Genomic DNA, 22,352 nt, shown 5'->3' with positions numbered 1-22,352 from the left:
CTGCCAGGTCCCCTCCAGCCCGCTGGGATGAACTCAGCCGAAAGCTCAGGCAAGGCCTCCTTCCTCATAGTCAGAGCAAGGTGGGTAAATGGCTTCGCTGGCCCAGAGAGGATGAGGGGCTCGATGGACTTCCTTCTAAAGAGGTGGAGGCCACCAAGAAGTCAGACCGGACACTTGCGAAGAGGTGGCAGGTTTCCCTCGGTGGAGCATCACCGTGGGCAGCAGCTCCTGGGGCTTGGTCGGAGCCTGGCTGTGTAAACCATGCAAACAACCCCCTCGAAAACACCGACCTCAGCGGGGAAGACATCGCCTGCACCCACTGCAAGGACAAGGGGCCAGCTCCAGACCCCCCAGGACCCTCCTGCACCACAAAGCAGCTGTGCTGGGGTGATGGGCTCTGGAGCTGGGGAGCTCCAAGCCAGGAGGAGCAACTCTGCTCCAAAATGACCAGCAGCTTCACCTAACTGCTTGTTTCTGGCCGCAGCTGGGGGAAGAGCAAGGATTTGTCACCTTCAGGCACAGCTAGTGAAACAAAGAAGCTCAGTTTTCACCAAAAGATGTGTTTCTTAACCAGATGATAGCGAGGCAGTTTTCGGTTCTGTTTTTTTGGGGGGAAGGAGATTTTAATTTTGCAGAAGGTTTCAAGATCTGGGCTCCCATTCCCATCTGAAAAACAAACCCCTTTTAAAGAGCTGGGATTTCCCAGAGAGTGGACACCCTTGTGCCTTGCAGCACGGAGGGGTGGGATGTCCACCCGGCGGGGGTGTCCGGGGGTGGCAGAGGTGCAGGGCCTTTCCCTAGTCGCCCCACGTGGGACCTGCTGGTGCAGCCCGAGTGACCCCACACGGTAAAACCCGGGGAATGCAGACACCTGGCGTGCGCGGTTGCGGGCGTGGGCGTGCGGAATGGCACGGCACGGCACGGCACAGCATGGCACAGCATCACTGCCTGGGGCTGGCCCCGCTGCCAGCTGCGCTCCTGAGCTCCCCTGGGTCCCGAAGCTGTACCGAGATGGTGGCACTGCTCATGGCCCCCGTGCCCCAGAGCAGCAAGTCCCTTTGCCACAGAGTGTGCCTGCTCGGTGCCAAGCGGGAGCCGGGTCTGGCCCTTTCACTCCCTCTCTCTGCCCGCTGGCTTTTGGGACAGAAAGTGCTCTGCAAGCTGCAAAGCAAAGGGGAGGGCTCTGGACGGACCTGCAGACCTCACCAGGGCCATGGTGACCATGGCGTCTCCACCAGGAGACACAAAGATGCTTTAAGTGAAAGAGGCTGGAATGCACGTAGCCTTCTCTCTTTGGAGACTCTTGAGAGATGCAGCTTTGGTTTCAAACAGGGTCCCCCGCACCCTGCCGGGACCGGTGACCCCACCGGCTGAGCAGAGCATGGCTCAGCAGCGACCAGCTCCTGGGGCTGGGGACACAGGGGATAACGTAGACACAAGTAGGCAGGGCAGGAGAGCTGGTGTATGTCAGGAGTGGAGGAAGAGAGAGGTGGTAGTGGGAGAGCAAAGCCCACAGCGCAGAGCAGAGGGCAGGGGGGAAAGCCTTCAAAGCCCCAGCGCTGCCAGGTCAGTGACGCAGGGGCAGGTTCTCCGGGTTCCCATACGTATTCATTGACGATCAGCCGAATTTACATTTAGCTAACTTTACATTACAGTGCCTGAGCGGATCACCAGCCTGGAGACACAGCTAGAGCAACTCCTGTTTGAAGAATAGTGTCTGCTTTTGGTTTCAGACCCAAACCAGTCCGACCAGCTGGAACCTAGTTTCAGGTTACACCCTGCCTTGCTCTCTGGGTGACTGAGTGGGTGATGATCTCACTCCCACCACACCTGATGCCCTGGTTGTCTCTCCAGGTGTCCACACAGGCTGCATCCCCCATCTCAGCCCTCCCCAAGCCACGAGACCACCAATGCTGCTGCAGTGGGACCCGATGGCTCTCTCCTGAGCCCTGAAGTCCGGGCAGATGAAAGGGTGGGAGATACCAGGCATGGGAACGGTACCTGCCCCCTCTGCGGGTCATTGCTTCTCAGACACCACTCCCAAGTCAGATAAGACAAACAATTCCTTTTTATTGCAACTCGTGTTATCAGAGTGAGCGCACAGAAAAAAAAAAAAAGAAAAAAAAAATCAAGATGTTAGGTTTATTGTCTAGGCCATGATAGGCTGTGGGAAAAACAAAGAGATGGAAGAAACGATACAAGACAGATCATGAAAAGCCGTGGAGGAATCTGACCAGCCCCAGGGACACTGAGGCAGATGCCGGTGATGGGGAGAAGCGTGCAGTCAGATTGCCAGCAGGCTGTGGGCAGCGGCTTCTTCCCTTCCAGCCCAGGCATCGGCCCAGGGTGGCAGCTCTCCTGGAGCTGCACTTGAGAGGACCTGAGCCGTGCCCTGAGCCGGGCATGGCTTCACCAGAGCCTTCCAGAGCCCTGAAAGGGTCCAAGCATATAAACTAAAATCTGTACATAGATTTATGCTTCTTACACACACGCACACATGCAAACACACACACACTGATTTCCTTTCTCTTCACAGCAGGAGTTTTCCAAGAGCAGCAGGCACTTCCAGTTTGGGGGTTGGTGCCAACCCCACAGACGACAAAATGTACCAGGCACTTCAGAAATAGCAGCTTCTGCCCCCGGAAGAAGTCCTCAGCTCCCAGGGGTACAAGCCTGGACAACAGAGATGGGGCAGTACAGAACTGGGGAGCACCACACTGCGAGCAGTCTACAGGGGAACACATGGGACCTCGCCGAATGTCAACCCCTGCCATGGGGCCAGGGATGAGCTCTGGACCTTCCAGGGCTGGGCTCATCTTGCACCGGGAGGGATGGGCCAGCAGGAGTGGGGATGCCCGGGGACATTAGCTGGTGGTATCCAGCCCACTCCCGTGCTCTGGGAGATGCCGGGAACTCTGGTCAGGCTGCGCGCTCGGAGGAGAGCGCAGTAAAATCAAAGCTGTGGCAAAGGTCCAACGGCGAGAGAGCTGAGTCCTTCCACCTTGCCCTCAGGAAAAGTAGGGACATTTCCTTTTCTTTCACGTGGGAATAAATAGATATTTTCTCAATGCGTTTGGGTTCAAACAACCAGGAAAAGCAACCGGGGCAACTCAGACAGAAAATGGTGGACACATACTGTACATGGGAGGCTAAATCTAGGTGTGCTTTTCTGGTAAAAAGCAAAGCCTAGTGATTAAAGCAGGTATTTCTGTTTCCTTCCATCTCGAAAACAGGAACCACTGGAGAATGTCACAGAGCCCTTGAAACAGGTCTGGACGGTTATGTGAATCTCAGGACTGCTGGGAGGCAGGGCCACCTTGCAGAGCACTGGGGGAAAGGGAGGAAAATACAAGGTTGGGTGGAAGAAAGTGGCGCTGCAAACAAAAAATTGCTGGCTCTGGTGAGCTTTCACCATTCACCAACATGAATGCTACACAGATCGAGTCCCGGGGTCCTTCAGTAAGTTGAGCGGAGTTGTGCTCTGGGTTTGAGCAGGAAGAAATATGTAATTCAGAGTTTCACTGGACTGTTTGAAGTTAGGAAGGGATAGACATCAGAGAGCATCAAAACGCTCCCAGATCCTCACTTTCCCAGAGCAGCCATTTAGCCAAGACAATCACAAACACTAGTAATGCCAAATCATGGCTAGATCTTGGCCTGATGCTACAAATGTCTTCGAAGAGAATGAGTCCTTCAGGCACAGGCCTGTGTCTGAAAAAGGAACTCCAGAAGCTTTGGGGAGTGCCCCAGTGCTGGGCTGGAGAGAGAGAGGCTGTAGGTCAGACAGGTTTGGTGGTGCTGCTGTAGAACAGATGCTCAGTGTCCTCTGTGGTGGAGAGGGTTGAGTTGGTAGCAGTGGTCGGCTGACGGCGGCGGCTGTTCTTCTTCCTGTTCTTCAGGAAGAAGTAGCCGATGATCGCCAGGACCACCATGATGCAGATCCCAAGGAGCACAGCAATCACTACCTCAAAGGCACCTGCCGGGGATACATCAACAGGTTAGAAGAGCAGCTCCACGAGCTCTGATGCAGCAGGAGCAGTCAGGAAGAAGCAAGAACAAGTCATCACTGCAGAAGCTGTGCTGGTAAAGAGAAGAGGTGGGCAATAGCTGGCCTGACAGTGGGGTGGTCATTGCACAACTGGGCAAAGAAGAAAGGAGGCAACCGCATGGCATAAGGGAATGGCCAGGGTATAGCCAGCCTGTCTCTCCCTAATTATGGTTCCCATCATTTCCCAGATGCACCACGCCCTCTAAAGGCTATTCGGTGACTTCGGCAGGCTTGGGCATTTGACAGTCCCATGAATATCCAGCCCTTCTGAAACGCTGGCCTTCCTTCATTATGTCAACATGGAGGCCACCAAGGGGTGGTCGCAGAAAGCACCTCCTGCTTGGGATAACGCTGTGGGAGTCAGCTATGGAGGACAGGCTGAGTTTGTGGGGAGAGAGCTCGCAGCAGTGCTGTGAGCACTTGGTCTTCCATAGCCAACCAAATTCCCGCATCATCAGTGGAGACAGTCAAACATGATGCATTTGAGAACTGGTGTGAATTTGAAGATTAAATCAATCTCTAGGGTTGAAGAACAAAGTCTAAAATTGCAGTTCTCTACTGAAGAAAGAAGCCATACAGCTCTGTGGTGAAAGGACACTAACCTTAATGTCATATTCTTTTAAGAACTTGTAATTCAATAGTATTGATGTTCTTTACAGTTGTAGAGAGGGTGTATAGGGTTATCAGATTTCCCCATGGTCTAGCGCCCAACATTATTCATATGCCCACTTGGGCCTTCTTTCTTGCAGAAGTTAGTGGCCCTTATCTGAACCTGGTCCTTAGGAAGAATTTTACTTGCCATTTTTTGATGTTGAACAGTGGACCATTCATGCAAGTTGATGGAAGGAAAATCAAGAGCCTCTGATGTGAGCTACTGAGTCAGAGACAAAGGAGAAACTGGACCACAGATGCACAGAAGCATCTCTTGCCACTGCTAGCATCCCACAAATCCCACACTGCTCCCTCGGCTTCAGAAGTGGGGTGGGAGAAGGCTATTATTTGCAAGGAAACACAAAATATTTTTCAGGACAGGGTAAAAACAACAAGCAAGATCTGTAGGAAAAACTGTTACTCACTTAACATAGCGCTTTGGGGCTCAAACATTTCCCATCTCCGGCCAATAGCATCTGCTTCTGAATTGGGAACAGAGAGGGGGGAAAAAAATTTTACAAAGAAGGTTTGGAACATGGGATAAGACAGGTTTCTGAGGAGCATATTTCCAGTGCTCTGAAGTGAGGGATGCATACATTAGTAAAACTCCAGCCCTCGCGATGTCTGCTTACTTGTGATGCCTGAACATGATTTCATGCACTCTTCCTCTTTTTCAAAGTTGTTGTTGTTGCCACCGCAGCCCCCGTAGGTGAAGGGGTCACATTTCTCAGAGAATGGGTTATAGTACCAGCGGGGGATGCTCTCGGTGCACTGTCCAGTATCAGGCAAGTCCACGCAGTGACCTGGCAAAGCAAGGGAGAGGTACTCTAAGCCCAGGCAGCGCGTTCCCAGAACAGCAACATTTTCTGCTCACAACAGAAGAGGACAAGCACCACGGCAGAGGGAATCCATGGCTCTTGGGTCCCCACTGCCCAGTTGCCAGCTGCTCAAACTGGCATTGCCAAGGTGAGCTGCCACCTGTCCACAAACCCAGCTAGCAAGGAGGAAAATGGAATATCAGAACATGCAGTCGTGCTAGACCTTGGATTCAGTCCCCTGCAGAAATAACTTGTCCTCCTCAGGAGGCAGAAGGGAACATGAAGAGCCCGGACACACAGAAACCACAGTTCAGCTCGGCTCTCCCTTACAAGCAAGCTGCATTTGAGCTGACTTGGGATATACTGTTTTAGCCCAGTGACAGTGCCACCATCAACCCTAGCACAAACAAGGCAAAGGTGTGGGATCGAGCACAAGCATATGTTTACTTGTATTATGCCTTTGTTGTGTCCCCCACATGGCTTTGGTTTGCACTATTTCCAGAAAAAGTGCTGCAGGGTTTTGTACCGGGCGGGTGCCCAACAGGCAATAGGCTTGAGACCCGCTTGGGTGGAAAAAGTTTAGGCAGGAGAGTGAAAGCCTGCTATAAACAGCTGTCCTCAAGGTCATTTTTACTACAGGGACTGCCCAGATGCTACACCCGTTTTTGGAACTATACAGGGAAGCATTTTTACCATGAAGCAACAGACTGAAGAAAAAACAAAAGCTGGTAGAAATCAGCCTCGGTGATCTGGACGGTACGTACCTTGCTTACGCGTGACATTGATTTTCTGCAGTCTGTTGAACTCACGAGCATCTGCGAGAGAAACATTTCACGTTAAAACTTCTCTCACAAGTTGAATACAGAAGAAATGCCTCCATCCATGCAGACATGGGCAGGCAGGGCTTTCCTGTACATTCCTTTGCTATCACAAGCCAGGGAAAGGGAGATGTAATTTGAGGTTCTTAAAGATCTCAAAGCTATGAGAGGAACATGGGAAAAATGTAGTAATGAGAAACTATTCTAAATGTCCATTCCACAAACACAGAGACAAAACTAAGGAAAACATTCTTAGGGGTCTTTTTTTCCATCAAAAAGTATGGGGAAACTGCTGTCACCCCAGGTTTTAAGAAGTGTGAAAGGCCACTAATGTAGGATATAAGATAGGGCAAGAGAGATGAATCGTATGCTTGCAACCTAAAAAGGCAGCAAAACACCCACATATAGGAAAGAGATTATGGGAATACTGTCAGAAGAGGGAAAGAGGGAGGGAGGGAGAAAGGGACGGAGAGAGGGCAGGAGGGAGAAGGGATTACAGACTTGGGCAGCTCTCCACTGTGCATTTTCATTAGCATCACATCAGGATGTTAAGGGGACTGTGACACTGGGCAGGCTGGGAGAAATCATGGTTTCATTTCCCATCTCCCAGCTCTAGGAGAGCAGGTAAGGTCATTCAGTGAGAAAAATATTGGAAGGGGAGGGGAGGACAGGCTCCGAAGTCTTACAGACAGGTGCAGAGAAGAGAGTCGAAGGGTATTTAAGAGGCAGGCAACATCTCAGAGGGAAGATGAGCTCTTGCAGTCAGCAGAGATATGGGAGATGGCAGAACCTGCAAATGTAATACTGCGGAAAGAGGTAACGCAGGGTCAGGCGATAAGAACAGAAGGCACCAAAAAGCATTGAGTCAACACCTGTAACTTACACTGCACTCATCTCTGGGCAGACACTAAGTTGTCTAAGGCAGAATTTGGAGTACTTACATTGCTCGCAATACATTTCGTCTGAGCCATCAGCACAGTCGAGAGTTTCATCACACTCCAGATAGGCATCAATGCAGCAGCCATCCTTGCATCTGAAGAAGGGGGCCTGACAGTTCCCATTGCACACTGCATCAGAAACAGTTCAGATGACAGAATGAATATTAATGAGCTTTCTCCCTGCCACACAGATGCTTTATGAAGGACTTAAAAGCTGCTGATAGGGCTGGCAAACAAGAAACAAGACAGATTGCTTAAGGTCTCTCGAGTGCCACCCTGGACTCAAAAAAAAAAAGAAAAAATGAATTCCTTGTTTATAAACAAAACATTGCTCTGGGAACAGCCACGCTTCCTCTCAAAAAACAAGTACACAGAAGGTGGAAGCAAGAATGAGCTACTGAAGAAGAATCTGGAGACACTGCCCAAGCATGGGGGGTTAAATTAGGAAAGCCAAACTGAATCCTGCACACCAGGTTGTGAGAGCCAACGGAAAGAGCAGTTATTCCCTCTGCTCCAGAGGTGGTCCCAAGTGCTGAGTCTTGTTCCCAGTTCTGAGCTCCCCAGTGCACAAAAGACACTGGCATACTGGAATGAATCCAGCAGAGACTCAGCAAGAGGCTGGAGCACAAGAACTAGCATGAGGTTATGGAAAAGACAGAGACAGCCTCATTTTGGAGGTTCACAGCAATAGGATGAGCAGTGACAGACACAAGGTGCAGCGAGGGAAAGTGACTCGATATCAAGGGAACAAAATTCTAACAAGGGTCATCAAACACTGGCACAGGTTGTCCAGAGAATGGGTAACATTTCCTTCCTCAGAGATACCCAAAACTGGACTGGATGCAGTCCTGTGCAACCTGGTGTGACTCAAAGCTGGCCCTGCTTTGAGTAGTGGGTTGGACCAGATGACCTCCAGAGGTGATTCCCAACCTAAATTGTCCTATGACAGAAAGTGAAAGGCTTGGTAGAGAAATTAGTCTCCGGTGCCTCACTTTCCACGCTGACTGAGTGCTAATCAAAAGCCACAGGAATGGATGTGAGACACCGAGCCTGAGCTCACAGCAGGGTTACACAGCGGGACAGGAGGCTCACCTGGCTGCTGTCGCCCACCAACAGAACCTAGAGAGACAAGGGGAAAAATAAAATAAATTTACCACCCCGTCATTTTGTCAGCTCAAGATCAGCTTTATATTGCCTTCATATCTCAACTAAGAAGTGCATATTCCCCGGAAGCCAGCCCTGCAGGGTTTAGGGATGTGAAAGACAGGTGTCCACCACTCAGAGACCCCAGATGAGTAGTACCCACGCAAGGCAGGCCTGGAGGAGCACAGGGGAATTTCCCACCACTAGCCAGACTGTGCCCAAACGGTCCTTCTTTTCCAAGGCTTTTGCCTCCTCCTTAAGCTGTGCACCACAAAGGTCCTGGCAGAGGCTCAGCCCATTTATCTGAGGTAGCACTCAGTCATTCTCAAGCTTGGCTGAAAGGGTGCCAAGGGAGAAGTTTAATTTAATTTTGGGAGTGAAGCACTTCTGGCTCCCCCTCAGCAGAATGCCACTCTCTGGATTTAGGTTTCAGATGTGACACGAAGATTTGGTGAGGGTTTCTGCAGGCAGGGACACTGACCAGGGGAGCAGTGCTCCAAGAGCTGGGTCAAATATGTTGGCAGTGTGAGACTAGGACTCCCCATTCATAATTAGCCTGGTCTCCTCAGCTCTCTGGGCTCTAACTAGCTGCCAGCCAAGAAGCTGCAGTACCTGCCCACAGGGTCATCCCAATCCCATGAGAAAGAGAGGGCTGATTTTTGAAGCAGACTCACCTCTAACATTCTTGCAGGCGAGTTGACACTCCTCTTCCCGTAAGTAGTTATTCTTGTTGGCCTTGCAGCCACCAAAAATGAACTCCTCACACTGCTGAAGGCTTGGGTTATAAAACCAACGTGGAAAAGATCCCCGACACCAACCCACCTTCTTAGGAGTCAAACAATGCTCTATCAAGAAAGTTAACATAAAAGGCCGTGGTTAGCTTGCTTTGCCTTCACGTATACAAAGGAGAAAATCTTCCAAAGGAAAGTTCCACACTGTGGACACTTCTCTGAAAGATTTGTAAAATCTTAAGTGGTGTGGAGAAGGTGAGCAGGGAATCATGGTATATATTTTCTTAAATGAAAGGCAGGGTCACAAAATCAAATTAGAAGGTGCCACATCCATAAAACAAAAGGAGCTGCTTCTCCACACAGCACACAGGTAAGCTGTGAAACTACTTGCTTCAGGAAGTTGCTACTGTCCAAAGATTACATGAGGTCAAAAAGGGATTCATCCATGGCTATTAAACACAAAGACACCATCTTCTGCTTAAAAAAATCTCCCAGCTGCAAATTCCTTGGAGACTAGCCAAGCATAGTAGGGATTTACTGATAGCATGTCTTGTTCTTGTACTGTGTCCAAATTATCAGCTTCTGGACACTGTTGCATGCAGTGTACTGGATTTTGGATAGACCATTAGAGTCACTTGATATGGCTGCTCTTATATTTTTCTGGTACCTGTGGTAGGAGGAGAAATTCCCTGCTTAGTTACTAGTCAACCATTTGTCCAAAAACTCCTTGCTCCTAATGCACTTGTAATGCTGAACATTTTGATCATTAAACAAGGCCATTAAAGTGAAACATATAAATAAAGCCAAGGAGACTTTGAATGATGGCTTGATTGTGCTCTTTTCCCATCCGCCCCTCTGAGAAGAGCACCGGTAATGCCAGAGCAGCACCCAGGCTTGGGGACTCCAGCTAGACACCCGTGGGCTGTGGCTCACCTTCAGTCTGCTCAGAATTCAGCACCACAATGGTGATGTTGGTGAAGTCTTGCTGTTGTGCAGTGTCCGTGACAGTAAGCTGGAAGACGTAAGTCCCCGCCTGTAGGTTGGAGATTTCTACCTGATCTTCTTCGTGCTTCTGAGAATGCAAAAGAAAGGCTTATGCAAAAGAAGATACCTCTGATGAGAGACTGAGTGAAGCCATGAAAAGCCCATGTTCCTGCATTAGGTGGGAAGGAGCTTGGCTGGAAACCCCCAAGCATGAAAGATGTCTCCGTGCTATGCAATCCCCCCAAATCCATGGGCTGGTACCCAGCTGGAGTAGCAGAGAGAAAGAATACCACAAGACTAATTAGATATTTCATATTTTGGGACATTGTGAAGGCATGAGGGAAAATAAAAATCTTTGCATAGGACTGAAATACCTGTATTATTTATTTTACTTTTTAAAAAATAAAACCCATTATGAATCATTTACTTAGTACACAGGGAATAAACTAGGTGTATCTAAGTAATATATACTCTTGCATTTTGAATATGACAAGTATATTTAGTTTTAGAGATGGAAATGAGTACCTCTTTCTTTGTCTACTGAGAGGTTTCTAAAAGAGAGTGAATTATTTTGTCAGAATAGAAAGCTGTGATTTTATTGACACAAACTTTTCCCTATATTTGCTAACAATGTTGGGCCCCCGTTTCCATGCTATCTGCCTTTTTGGTTAGGTTTTAAGAGAACACAGAGTTGCCATATACCATCTTAATGTAGTTAACATAGCATAATAATAGAGGATTTTTTTCCTCCCTGAAAGTTGCTTTGGTTGGGCTAAGGGGAAGGGAAAAGGAAAGAAGCACTTCCAGATTTCCACAGCCTCCTCAGCACCCTAATGATAGTCATTGCTGGTCTTCGAAATCAGCTGGAGGGCTGACGCACTTGTTTGCTAATTCTTCCAAGAGGTGCCACAAGAGCTCCATATGAGCTCCAAGGCTTTTCCAGAGCATTTCACAGAAGTTTATCAGTAATCATTTGCTCTTCTAAAGCCACAATTAACATTTAACATCTATAAGATATGCAGTGTTCACAACCCAGAGATCTTGGAGCCAGTCAGGAGACATGACTTCTGCTCCAGCTCAGATAAAATAGAAGGAATTTATGCTCTAAAGAGAGGCAAAGTCCAGGAAAAGCCCCAGGAGAACAGAAGCAGAGCCTGAGACTGGATGATTCAGGGCCAGAGGAGGAGAAGCACCGAAGTAGAGCAGAGTAAAACTAAGGGCAGGCTCCTGAACTACAGGAGCTTGGGAGCAGAGGCAGCTCTTGCACCAAAGCTGCTGCCCTCGTGGGTGCTCCCACCCAGACAGATCAGGCGCTGCTTAGGAAGGTTTGAGATGGTGTCCTGGTGCAGGAAGCCCAAGATCTGATGAGGCCAAAAATGCCACGTCCCAGTAGCATGCAAGAGAGCGGGGACAACTACGAGGAGTGCTCCACAGCTTATGGAGCTCTCATGGGTGGACTGGCTTGGGGAGGGAAGGACAAGGTGACCTCTAAGTCAGTGGCTGTGAGAGCCCAGCCTAGTGCAGATCACAGGTGACAATGAGCAAGCTGCTTCCTTCCTGCATCTCCTTACCTTCATCTCCACGGAGGGGTCGCCAAGGATCTGTTTCCATTCATAGCTGACTATCCCTCGGTCATCCGTGCTCTCTGTGCCTCTCAGCATCACTGGCTCCCCGGGCTGTACCCTCATGTCCATGCCCGTGCGGGCTATTGGAGGACGGTCATCTGCAGAAGAAATGCAGAGCAAGGCTTAGGTAGGAGGCTGAAGGGTCCGGTCCTTGCCTCCATTACAGTAAGACAAGGGAGGGGGATTCCTCCAGGCTAAATCAACACAGACTTCAGCCACTGAAAGGAAAACACTTTTATACAGCTGTGCTTCTTGCAGCCAGAGCAAGCAACATGCAATCAATACCGTTATTACTGCCCTCACTAATTTGTTAAGTCCACAACTCACTCTGGCAGTGCCTTTGAGCCAGTTGGCTTCCTGGCCACTTCTGCCCACAGGAACCACTGTCAGAGGGTGTCCCTGTAGCTACTGCCATTGTGCTTCTGACCATGGGACCACACGCTCGCGAAACAGCACAGAGCAATCTCCACCCTCCACTTAGGGAGATGACCTGGTGTGGGTGTTGAAGAATGTGGAACTGACTCTCATTATGCCTACCACCACCTCTAAGCACTATGTTAGCATACTTAACCAGAGCTATGCGATGCAGGATTTGGATGGAAAATACCACTCCTCAACCTTATCTTCCACCCCACTCTCTGACACGCATGCCTTAAAAAAAGCACACAAATGCCATTCATGAGATCATTCTTTTTGTGCCACTTGCACGGATTAGCTTACTTGCAGCCTCCGCAATCCATTAAACACTTTTCCAGGCTGTGGGTGTAAGAGACAAAAACTGATCCCCACCTGTGCCAGCAAGAAGAGCCTAAACAACAACACCACTGAGCCTGACTCATAACTCCTTTCAGCCTGAACATCTCTGAGCGCAGGCTTCCTGCATAGCTCAGCCCATAAAACTCCACCTGGTAGCACCTGTACCAAGTCCAAGACCCAGTGTTCAAGTTCAACCTGAGTCTTTTATAAAGGCATTGATTGTCATTTAGAAGCTAGATAGAAATCACTTCACCGTTACACTGTTGTGTAGACTGTGTCTAAAGAAGAGGACTAGTGCCCCAAACCCTTGGAAAACTACTCCATCAGCTAATTACTTTCACTGTCATAGACGTGGTCCTCATTTCCTGTTTGAGTGTTTCCGGATTCAGGTCCCAGCTGCTGACTCTTGCTAGAGCCTACTGAAGGGACCTTCAATATAAGGCATATATGAAAACAAACGTGACATTCAAAACAAGCTACTTTTTTGTTCTTTCATCACTAAATTCAGTACAACAGAGGGCATTTCAACATGTATTCCAGATCAGAGTTACCGCAAATCCACCCAGAATCTTCTGTTTTCTAGTATCCTGTACCAAATGAAGACCTATTCATTCTACCCACATCTTAACAAATGCTGCTGCCGCCAGCAAGTCAGAAGTGAAATAAACCTTCCTTTGTTTACACATCTGAGCATTGTGCTCAGCCTGATCAGATGCAGAATCAGGGAGGGTATGTATGTGGGTACCAGCCCCCTGAGGTTCCCCTGCAGCCTGCTCCCCAACCCCAGCCCTGCAGCTTACCTTCCTCATCACCGAATGATGGGGCTGCGGTTTTACTCTAGAGGAGGTCAGCTACCTCTAGCTTGTGCAGCTGCAGGGCTTCTGCTTACGTTTATCATAGAATGGTTAGAGTTGGAAGGGACATTAAAGACCATCTAGTTTCAACCCCCTGCCACGGGCAGGGACACCTCCCACCAGACCAGGTTGCTCAAAGCCCCATCCAGCCTGGCCTTGAACACCTCCAGGAATGGGGCATCCACATCTTCCCTGGGCAACCTGTTCCAGTGTCTCACCACCCTCACAGTAAAGAATTTCCTCCTAATATCTCATCTAAATCTCCCCTCTTTCAGTTTAAAACCATTACCCCTCATCCTATCGCTCCACTCCCTGATCAAGAGTCCCTCCCCATCTCTCCTGGAGCCCCTTCAGGTATTGGAAGGCTGCTATAAGGTCTCCCTGGAGCCTTCTCTTCTGCAGGCTGAACAATCCCAACTCTCTCAGCCTGTCTTCATAGGAGAGGTGTTCCAGCCCTCTCATCATCTTCATGGCCCTCCTCTGGACCTGCTCCAACAGGTCCATTTATCGCACCAGTCTATGTGCACTCTGCAATCTGTCACTAGTTTTATCATTTATTCCATCTTTTCACGTAAGTTTTGGGTGGGAACAGTACCAGGTCAAGTTCATATTATTGAGCTTGACCCAGCCACCAAAATAAGCAGAGGAGACCCAGCTGGACTGAAAGAGGCCATGAAGAAGACACCTGCAGCACAAGCAGAGATGACCACCCTGGTGTCCTCTCACCTTTGTGTAAGGCACACCTCCCTGCCACTCCTTCCTTGGGGCTGCATGCCAGAGTGATGGGTCCTGTCTCAGTCAGGCACAAAGACTGCCCAAAGACACCAAACAGGGCCCAGTGAGCCTGGCACCTCTTGGTTTTGAGCAGGGCTGGTGGAACAAATAGATGGAGTTTCACTTTATTCTCAAGTGGTCTTGCCATGAGAACATTCATAGGAGAAAGCAATGACTGGAGCCGGCAACACCTTCCAAAGCAGGCAGGGAAAACCAGCCTCACAAGCACCTCGTACCCAGGACTACAAGCTCTGGAAAGGGGACACGTTCCTGCGATTCCTCCCAGAAAAATGCCATGAGCCTACCAGAGAGAAGTGTAGCCTGCGCCCTGCCACCTCCTGCCAGGGTGAGCCCAGTCACACAAGAAGACGACCAGTTCTTCAGCAACACGGAGGCTGATCATTAACTCACAACAACTCACAACAAAATCGTGCTTTTCCTTGACATTTTTAAGCATGTACACTTAAAAAAAAAAAATAAAAAAATTACAAGCCAAACGTTTCTCCACGGGTCAATTTAGTTACTTTGGGTTGTGGATTGCACGCTGAAGTAAAAGCTCAGTTCCAATCAATGAGACAGCTGCTGCTCCAGATCCCATTAACCCTCTGATGATTAACCAAATTCCCCGACCCTCCTCACCTCCAGAAAAATAGTCAAGAGCATTTGTCTGTGTGCGGTGGCTGCCAGCCAAGGAGGAACTCCCGACAGAAAGGAAGGAATTTACTTTCCCTTTCCTTTTCCTTTCTCCTTTTTTCTTTCCCTTTTCTCCTTAGGGCATTTAAAAGCTCAGTGCCTTTTGGAGTATTTCCACCACACTATGTGAAGCCTTCAGTGGCAAGGTGGCTGCTCTCCACCTGAGCTTCGTAACCGAGTGCCGACTGAGCCAGAGAGAGCATCAACAAACTGGTCATAGAAGGGGGAGCCTCCAGTCGGTTCTTTTTGCTCTGAAAGCCTGTTTGAAAAATGAAAGTCACCCTTGCTATAGTGCTCTTTTGACTATGGAAAGTTTCTGCTGTAAAGCTCTGTAATTAACAGGGAGATTAAAGCTTTATGATGCTGTTGTGTGTCGTGCTCTTTGCCGTGGAACACATGCTCCTGGAGTCACATCATTAAGTGACAACTTCAGCTTCCACTTATAAAATACCTCAGAAAGTGAAATACCTTTTCTTTATGATCCCAGAGAAAAGCTTGGCAGAGAAAATCCAAAATGCTTAAAAACAAATTCATATTGCTCACAGTGTATTCCTGCCTCAGTCCCTGTTTTTTTTTTTTCTTTTTAAAAAATTTCCTTTAGTTTTAAGGCTTATGCAGTCAGTGGTTTATCTGGCTTCACCTCTAGCAATGAGTAAACTTGAACCAAAGTTGGTGAGGGAACAGGAATCTAACGGGTATTGAATTCCTACATGGGCTGCAAAAGTTAGCATCTAGGTGAGGGAAGAGACCCCAGAAGGGACCTCATTACCCAAACACGCAGGCACCAGTGAAATCCCACAGCAGAAAGCACTTGCGAAGCTCCCAGCTTGGCGACTTCTCTTTTGGAGCTCAGATATCAGCTCTTGCCCTCGAGACACAAATTCACAGAAAGCCAGGTTTCCTCCATTCCAGCGCTCACGCGGATACGCCCTGAGTACTTGAGACTATAAAGTAACCCTTGAAAATACCTCACAATGATTTGAGGTTGCCACCAGGAAGAGCTGGAAAGCTTTCTCCTGGTCGCCGAGGGGCTCTTAGAGCCCACTGTTGTCTGCTGATGCAGGAGCAGCTTGCAAAGGAGAGGAGCGTGGCTTGCGCAGGGGACATCGAGGCACTGCGAAGGGAAGGACCTCGCTGGGGATAAAAGCCACTGCTCAAAGCCACTGGGCAGGGCAGGAGCAGAGACAGGAGCAGAAATGAAGCCACCCAAATTCCAGCGCCTGTGAGACACGCAGCCTCGGAGATTTCAAGCGTGAGGAGGCAGCAGCACGGCTCTCCCCGCAAACGCTAGAGCTCGGCTCTAGCGCTGCTGCCAGGGAAAGTCATTCGAAAGCGAACAGCTTTCAGGGAAGGTTCATTCACATCCCCCCCATCAACGCTAGAAAACTCTCCACAGTAACAGGAAAAGGTAAAGAAGGAAAAGGCCTCCACTGGATTGTTGATTTGCCTGAGGGGGGAGAGAGGGAGAAGGGAACAAGGCAATGCGACAGTGCCTGGAGAAATACAAACTCTTTCCGTAGGGATTCATCCTGGCTGGGCAGCAAATACAGTCACGATAAAGCCACACAGTTTTCCGATAACTCATGCAGAGCCAAGCAGCTCTCGGCATTAACTTCTAGAGGTTTCTACAGTGGTTTGTAAGAGGTGCACACAGCAGGCTCTCTAGAAGCCTCTCTAGAACAATGCAGCATCACTGCACGGATTGTATTTTCAGAATAATGCAATCTGCTGCCGCCCCCAGGCTCCTTCCATCCTTCCCCAGGGCGTGGGAAACCAGCCCAATTTGCTTTAGCAGCCAACAGCCTCCCGTGGGTCTTTTGTGCCATTTTAGTAAAGATCAATTTGTTACTCCAGTCTCTTCAGATACCTCCAGAGCCACGACGTGAGGTCGCCACAACATGCGGCACTTCAGTCAATTCTGCATGACAAACCGCAGTTCCACCAGTGAGTGGAAGATGCTCATCGCCTGCTCTGGTCTCCAAGGGCCCTGCAAGTACACATTGGCCTCTGAACCTGTGTTGTGGGCACCGAACATGCAGTTCCCCGTCTCCTGGCCTGAGCTGGGCGCTGGATGACGAGAGGCTGGCTCAGGGCTGGGCAGCATCAGCCCAGGGCACACCAGTGACCGGACCCATCTCATCCCCAGACGGGATCCCAGCACCGCTTGTTTTAGTTGCCCGCAGAGTGGAAACCAGCACGGGGCCAAATGTTGGGAGGTGGATGAGCTTCGAACTCGGTGAGCTCTCCTTTTTGAATGCATTCCTGAAGTTTTAACCTGCAAATCTCTCTCCATGGTGAGGCAGGAGCAGACACATCCCGAAGCCTGTGGGTTCCCCAGCGCTTCCCGTCTCCCGCTCACAAGCCCTGAATTCAACAGGAGAGCGTCACAGAGCGTTTCACAACCACCACAAAAGGTTCAGTTCAAGAAACGGACAAAGGTTCAGGGAGGTTATTTTCCAGTTTCACACCCAGAACTGGTTTGCCTAGACCAGAATAAGCTCGGGGTAGTTACTTAAACACTGGGCTCCATTATTACCAATAAAGTGCATGGTGAGCCTGCCCCTCCCGAATGAGCCAGGCAGAAAACTCGCATCAAAGTTCAGACTGGGGAATCATTTAAGAGGATAGTGCCTTTTAACAATAACATCAGAGACTTTGGGGCTGTACGTTAGCTGGAACAGGCGAAAGACCAAGCCAAGCTGTCGTCACCAGCTTTTACAGGACTCAGAAACTTTTGTTCTCCAAAATACTTCAAACACACTCAGATGACCTGCAGAAGCTAGATTTCAGCTCTTTCCTGTACCCACAGGTTTTTCTGGTCATAAAACAGTAAGAGTGGCCACAGTGGGTAAGAGCAAAGGTGCTTCTGTCCCTGCGTTCAGTTTCCAGGTCTCACTGTGGATGCTTGAGCAAGAGCAAGAACATGTAAGCATAAACAGTGCTTTCCCTGTAATACTCTCCCAGCTTTCAGCTACTTCCATCAGGCTCAGGAAACACCCCAAGATTAAACTGGCCCCCAGATGCGCTCTCTCTATCAAGTGTTATCTAGTCTTCTGAAAAGATATAGACCTCTCAATTCAACAGGTCTGCTTCTGTGGGTCTTGCAACATGTGGCTTTTTTTATTTAATGTCCCCCACTGGGATCCCTAAATATATATTTCACTATTGACTAGAAAAAACACGCATTAATCTGCGTTATTGCAAAGGATGTCTAAAGATTGCCACATGGCAATAGGACATACCCTAAAGGCTCCTGGGACACCTGACAGCAGCACATAAAGGAAAGGGGTGGATGACAAAGCAGCATATAAGCTTCCTGCAGACCTTCAGAGCCCAGTCTCATGGGGGCTGACAATAACCTGGGCTCCAGAGCACCCACAGAGCTTCACATTTTAACAGCGATACCACGGGAAGACTGGTCAGTTTGGTCTCCAGTGCAAAACCTGGGCCAAAATTTTTTCCCCTATAAACATTTGGGAGAAAAACCTGCCATGCTGAGAACAGCTTCCTTAACACTTGGTTCACCTGGCCTTTTCAGGCATCCTCCAAAGGTCTGGAAGCAAAAATGCGGTAGAGCTTCCTTATGCTGCCAGGTGGACACGATCAGTGCCCATGGGCTCCTTCATTTGGCCTCCTCCACCTCAGCATCCTTCCCCAGTCCCCCTTGGTGGCAGCCAGGCACCCACCTTCCTGCCCAGACAGGCCCATTCCTCCTGCGTGGACCCAATTCCAGCATCGCGGTTGAAGGGGCTTGGAGTTTTTGCTTTGAGTTTTTTTGCTTGGATCTCAACCAAAATCGAGACCCACACTCTTAAGTGTCTCGTGAGCTGCTGTGGGGAGGAGGGCCCAGCTCCTACGGTCTGGTTTAGCCCTTGTTATTGTTATTGAGTAAAATAACTCATTTTCAGCTCTGGATTAATAAATAGTAATAGTCCTTCGGTAATAGTCCTTCGTCTCTTTTCCTGCCAGCCCTCCGGTGCCATTCAAGGTGATTCAGAAAGCTTTTGGTATCACTCAAAAGACAATGCCTAAAAATTTCGGGAGAGGAGGGAAACGTGTTTCCCCATCCAAGCGCGGCATTAACGACGGAGCCTGATCCAAACACGAAGCAGCAGCTCCCCAGTGCCCATCATTGCCACCGGAGACCTGCCCGGCACCCTGCGCCCTCCGAGAGTGCAAACATGGGGTGTCGAAGGGACCGAGCCCTTCCTACACCCCCAGCAGTATCGTGGCGCAAGCCCCAGGTGAGCAAGGAGGGGCAGAGTATCCCTAATAACATTTCTGGCGTGTTTTTCACCTCTCACTGATAAGCCTTCCCGGGTCCTTCCTGCTCCACCGCAGCCATCCCAGCATCTGCAAAAGCAGCGTGAGATACAGCCTGCAAGGCAGCACCTGCGTGTGGGTGGCGGAGGTGCTCCAGCTAGGGGGCCATGGGGTGGCAAGCACAGCACTGCTGGTGGCACAGAGAGCTCAGTGAGCGAGGGACACCTTCTAGAGACCCGCACGCAGGTGATGTCGTGTCCTGCAACCAGCCCAGGGAGGAAGGGGGCTTTGCAGTCTCCCTGTATGGGGCGCTGGTCCACAGAGGTGAAGAGGCTGAATTGCTCAACAGTACATTGTATTTTAATCTAATCTTGTGAAATCAGGATGTACTGGAGATGATGCATTCCATTTTCCTCCTACAGCAAAACATGTAGGAGTTCAGGCAGCTGCCAGCATGACACCTCCAGTCCTGGAGACGTGGGGCTTCGGTTCCTCACTAATTGCAGCTCCCATGGAAAGGATTTTGAGCCTGGAATGGAGACGCGGGACAACTACTGCAACAGTGAGATAGAGATTTACCAAAAGGCCCTAAAATGGCATGGGAAGCAACTAGCAGGGACAGAGGGCAGGAGAACCACTTCTGCCACATCGCTGCTCAAGCCAGTGACACCCAAGGGCTGCTCCAGAGGAGCCATGACCTCCTCCAAAACCCCTGCACTGCTACTTAGGGTGGACAAAAGTAGTCAGTGTGGGGTTTGGTGCCATTTCACACCTCCAGCACCTACAGGGCTCACAGGCTGGCCCATCCCAGGAGAAGATCAAAGGCCTATTCAGCTCGTGCGGTCCAGACTAAGCCTATGCACCCACCAGGCTGTTCCCCTTGTCAGCTTCACAGATCCTTTCTGTCCCCACCACGGTGGGGGCTGAGAGGGGGTGTGAGGATTACCCATACGGATATGCCCTAACCCTGGAGCATAAGGATTACCCACACAGATACCCCCTAAGCCCTGCCTATGCATCAACATATAATAAACTGGTTACGGTTGCCAAAGACCCAGCCAGGCTAGATGACATCCTGGGCTTGTTAGGCTTCCTCCAAAACACGGAATAAGGAGGCAAAAGGAGGGATTGCCGTGTTTTCAGCATTTCTGAACACACACTGCATTTCTTTGGAGACAGCAGAGCATGTGGCAAGCGGCCAGCTCCAGATTAGGTTACTTCCCACCTGGTTTTCTGGGCCCAGGTGCAATCTTTCAGAGCAGGGAACCAGGGATTGGGGAAGAGAAACCCACCTCCAAAAGGAAAGTTTTCTAATCAGCTTCCCCCCTGCTGCTCCCTCTCCCCTACCCAGCAGCAAGGACCAGCCCCAACAGGCAGACCCATTCGGAGACACCTCACCATCCAGGCTGCTGCTGCTCACAAGATCCAGGCTGTGGCAAAATGAAAGGTAACGAAGTGGATCGTGCCCTGCCCCCACCCCCTGAGCAATTAAGAGATTAAAGCAGCCCTTTAAAACGCGGTGATGTGTAGATTTTTAGAGGTTTTCACTTTCCAACCTCAAAGGCCTGGGGGGGAGGGAGAAGAAAAACAATACCTTTTTCTCTACATTGTCAAGTATCAAAATCTCAGCCTGCATTTGCTAAATACTCGCTCCACCCACTTTAAATAGGTTAAAGAATGATTCCCTCTCCATTTACTAATAGGTAAACTGAGGCACAGATCTTAAGTTAGTTCATCAAAGTTAGGGAAAACCTTGGTGGCGGAAGTGTATATGGAGACCCCATCTTTAACACTGCTTTATCCCAACCATTTTGCAGCACAGCTGCACGAATGATGGCTGGAGGAGCTGGCACCGGTGGCCATTAGTGCTCTTCCAGCCCCGGTTTGCACAGATCCATTATGGGCACCTTACCACTAGATCCGTGAGACTGCATTGCCAGGTAGGAATCGTACACGTCCTTCCTCAAGAAGTTGAGAAAGCCAATCTTCCTGGCAAACCTGCAGACGAAAGCCTGGTCGTAGAGGCAGTTAAGGAGAAAGCAGCCCTGGATGTGGTCTTCCTCTGTGCCCGGGACATGCTCCACAAGAGCCAGGTTACAAGTGGGGTCCTTACAGCAGGCTCTCATGCAGTCCCTACTCCGATAGACCCTTGGGGACGACAAGAAGGTGGCTCCGTTTTGGACGGAGGCGTCTATATCCAGCACCAAATCCGGCATCCCTGCCATAAAGTCCTCCAGGCACTTTTCACCGAAGGGTTTTTCCTCCTGCCCTTTGCCGAAGTCCACCGCCAGCACCAAGCAGATCCAGAGCACGAACCATGGATCCGGACTCCCCCTGGCCATCTTGGTGCCCCGATCCTCACCGCCTCGAGACCTTAACCTTTTCCTAAAGGAAGGGAGAAGATAAATGAAGCTGAGAGGGATGGCGTCCAGGTGCACAACACCCCGGGGCAAGGGGGGACCTGGAGAGAAGCCAAGGCTGCGCTCCGGGTCCCTGCTTACCCCGGGGTGACCAACGTGTCCCCCCAGCCTGCAGCTCCTCCCCACGCATGCACTCTCATTCCCCACCTGGGTGGTCTCAGGTGAAACCGATGCTGGGAGCGGGGTGTCCCCCCCTGATCCCCCCGCTCCTTTGCCCCTCAGGTGTGCCTTCAGCTGCCTCCAGCCGAGACAAAGGCAGGGAGAGCGCAGGAAGTGAAAACCAACTCCCTGAGAGAGGAAAAAAAAAAAAAAGAATCCAGTCACTCCCCTGCATGGTGAATTGCGTAAGAGGAAGGGGAGGAGAGCCCGGCTGATACCATCTTCCACTCCTCTGGTGAAGGGAGCGAAGGCTCCCCATGGGAGCCGAGAGGGTACTCTCCTTTGTGCAGGTGCAAGGGCACCCGCTCCAGATGAGCATCCCACCAAGCCGGCCGCTTGCCACATCCCTGCGCTTCGGCCGCTTTGAAGGAACTGAAAGCCGGGGAGCAGGCTGTCTGTGTCCTCCCGTGGCAGCCCTCGCGCTCCAGTGTGGCCGGCTGCGTGGCACAGAGCACCATTATCCCAGGTCTTGCTAACCTGGATGAGTCAGCCTTGCAGCTGCATCCGCAGCGCCCGCTGCCATCGCTGCTGCAAGGGGTTTTGTGCTCAGTGCGGGCAGCTGGAAACCATGAATTCCCTTCTCTTGGGACACAATAGTCCTCTTGAGTGAAAGCACTTGGTAGCACGCCCAGGGGCAGCCTGCGGCGGCAGCCCTGGCACCGCAGCAGTGAAAATTT

At 50.3% G+C, this 22,352-nt stretch overlaps 1 protein-coding gene across 1 annotated transcript; it reads right to left on the bottom strand.

Annotated features, from left to right (window-relative positions):
• Positions 1–3,779: 3,779 nt before the first annotated feature.
• Positions 3,780–21,528, bottom strand: SPINT1 (serine peptidase inhibitor, Kunitz type 1). Its single transcript, XM_074149619.1, has 10 exons — positions 21,009–21,528; positions 11,703–11,854; positions 10,081–10,219; positions 9,091–9,261; positions 8,366–8,392; positions 7,277–7,402; positions 6,282–6,332; positions 5,332–5,502; positions 5,125–5,181; positions 3,780–3,976 (listed from the first exon to the last, which is right to left on the bottom strand). The coding sequence occupies exons 1-10, from the start codon at positions 21,436–21,438 to the stop codon at positions 3,780–3,782; spliced, it is 1,521 nt and encodes a 506-aa protein (XP_074005720.1). The 5' UTR covers positions 21,439–21,528.
• Between the last annotated feature and the right edge of the window lie 824 nt (positions 21,529–22,352).

This window comes from Numenius arquata, chromosome 6 (genome assembly GCF_964106895.1).
Source record: "Numenius arquata chromosome 6, bNumArq3.hap1.1, whole genome shotgun sequence".
Classification (NCBI taxonomy): Eukaryota; Metazoa; Chordata; class Aves; order Charadriiformes; family Scolopacidae; genus Numenius; species Numenius arquata.
This window is presented reverse-complemented; position numbering and strand designations above follow the sequence as displayed.

Excerpts from the sequence above, each read along its gene's own strand:
- SPINT1 (XM_074149619.1), bottom strand. The coding sequence starts at position 21,438 with ATGGCCAGGGGGAGTCCGGATCCATGGTTCGTGCTCTGGATCTGCTTG. Across the intron at positions 11,855-21,008 it reads GCAGTCTCACGGATCTAGTG|ATGACCGTCCTCCAATAGCC; the intron begins GTAAGGTGCCCA and ends TTTCTTCTGCAG. Across the intron at positions 5,182-5,331 it reads ATCATGTTCAGGCATCACAA|AAGCAGATGCTATTGGCCGG; the intron begins GTAAGCAGACAT and ends TTCCCAATTCAG.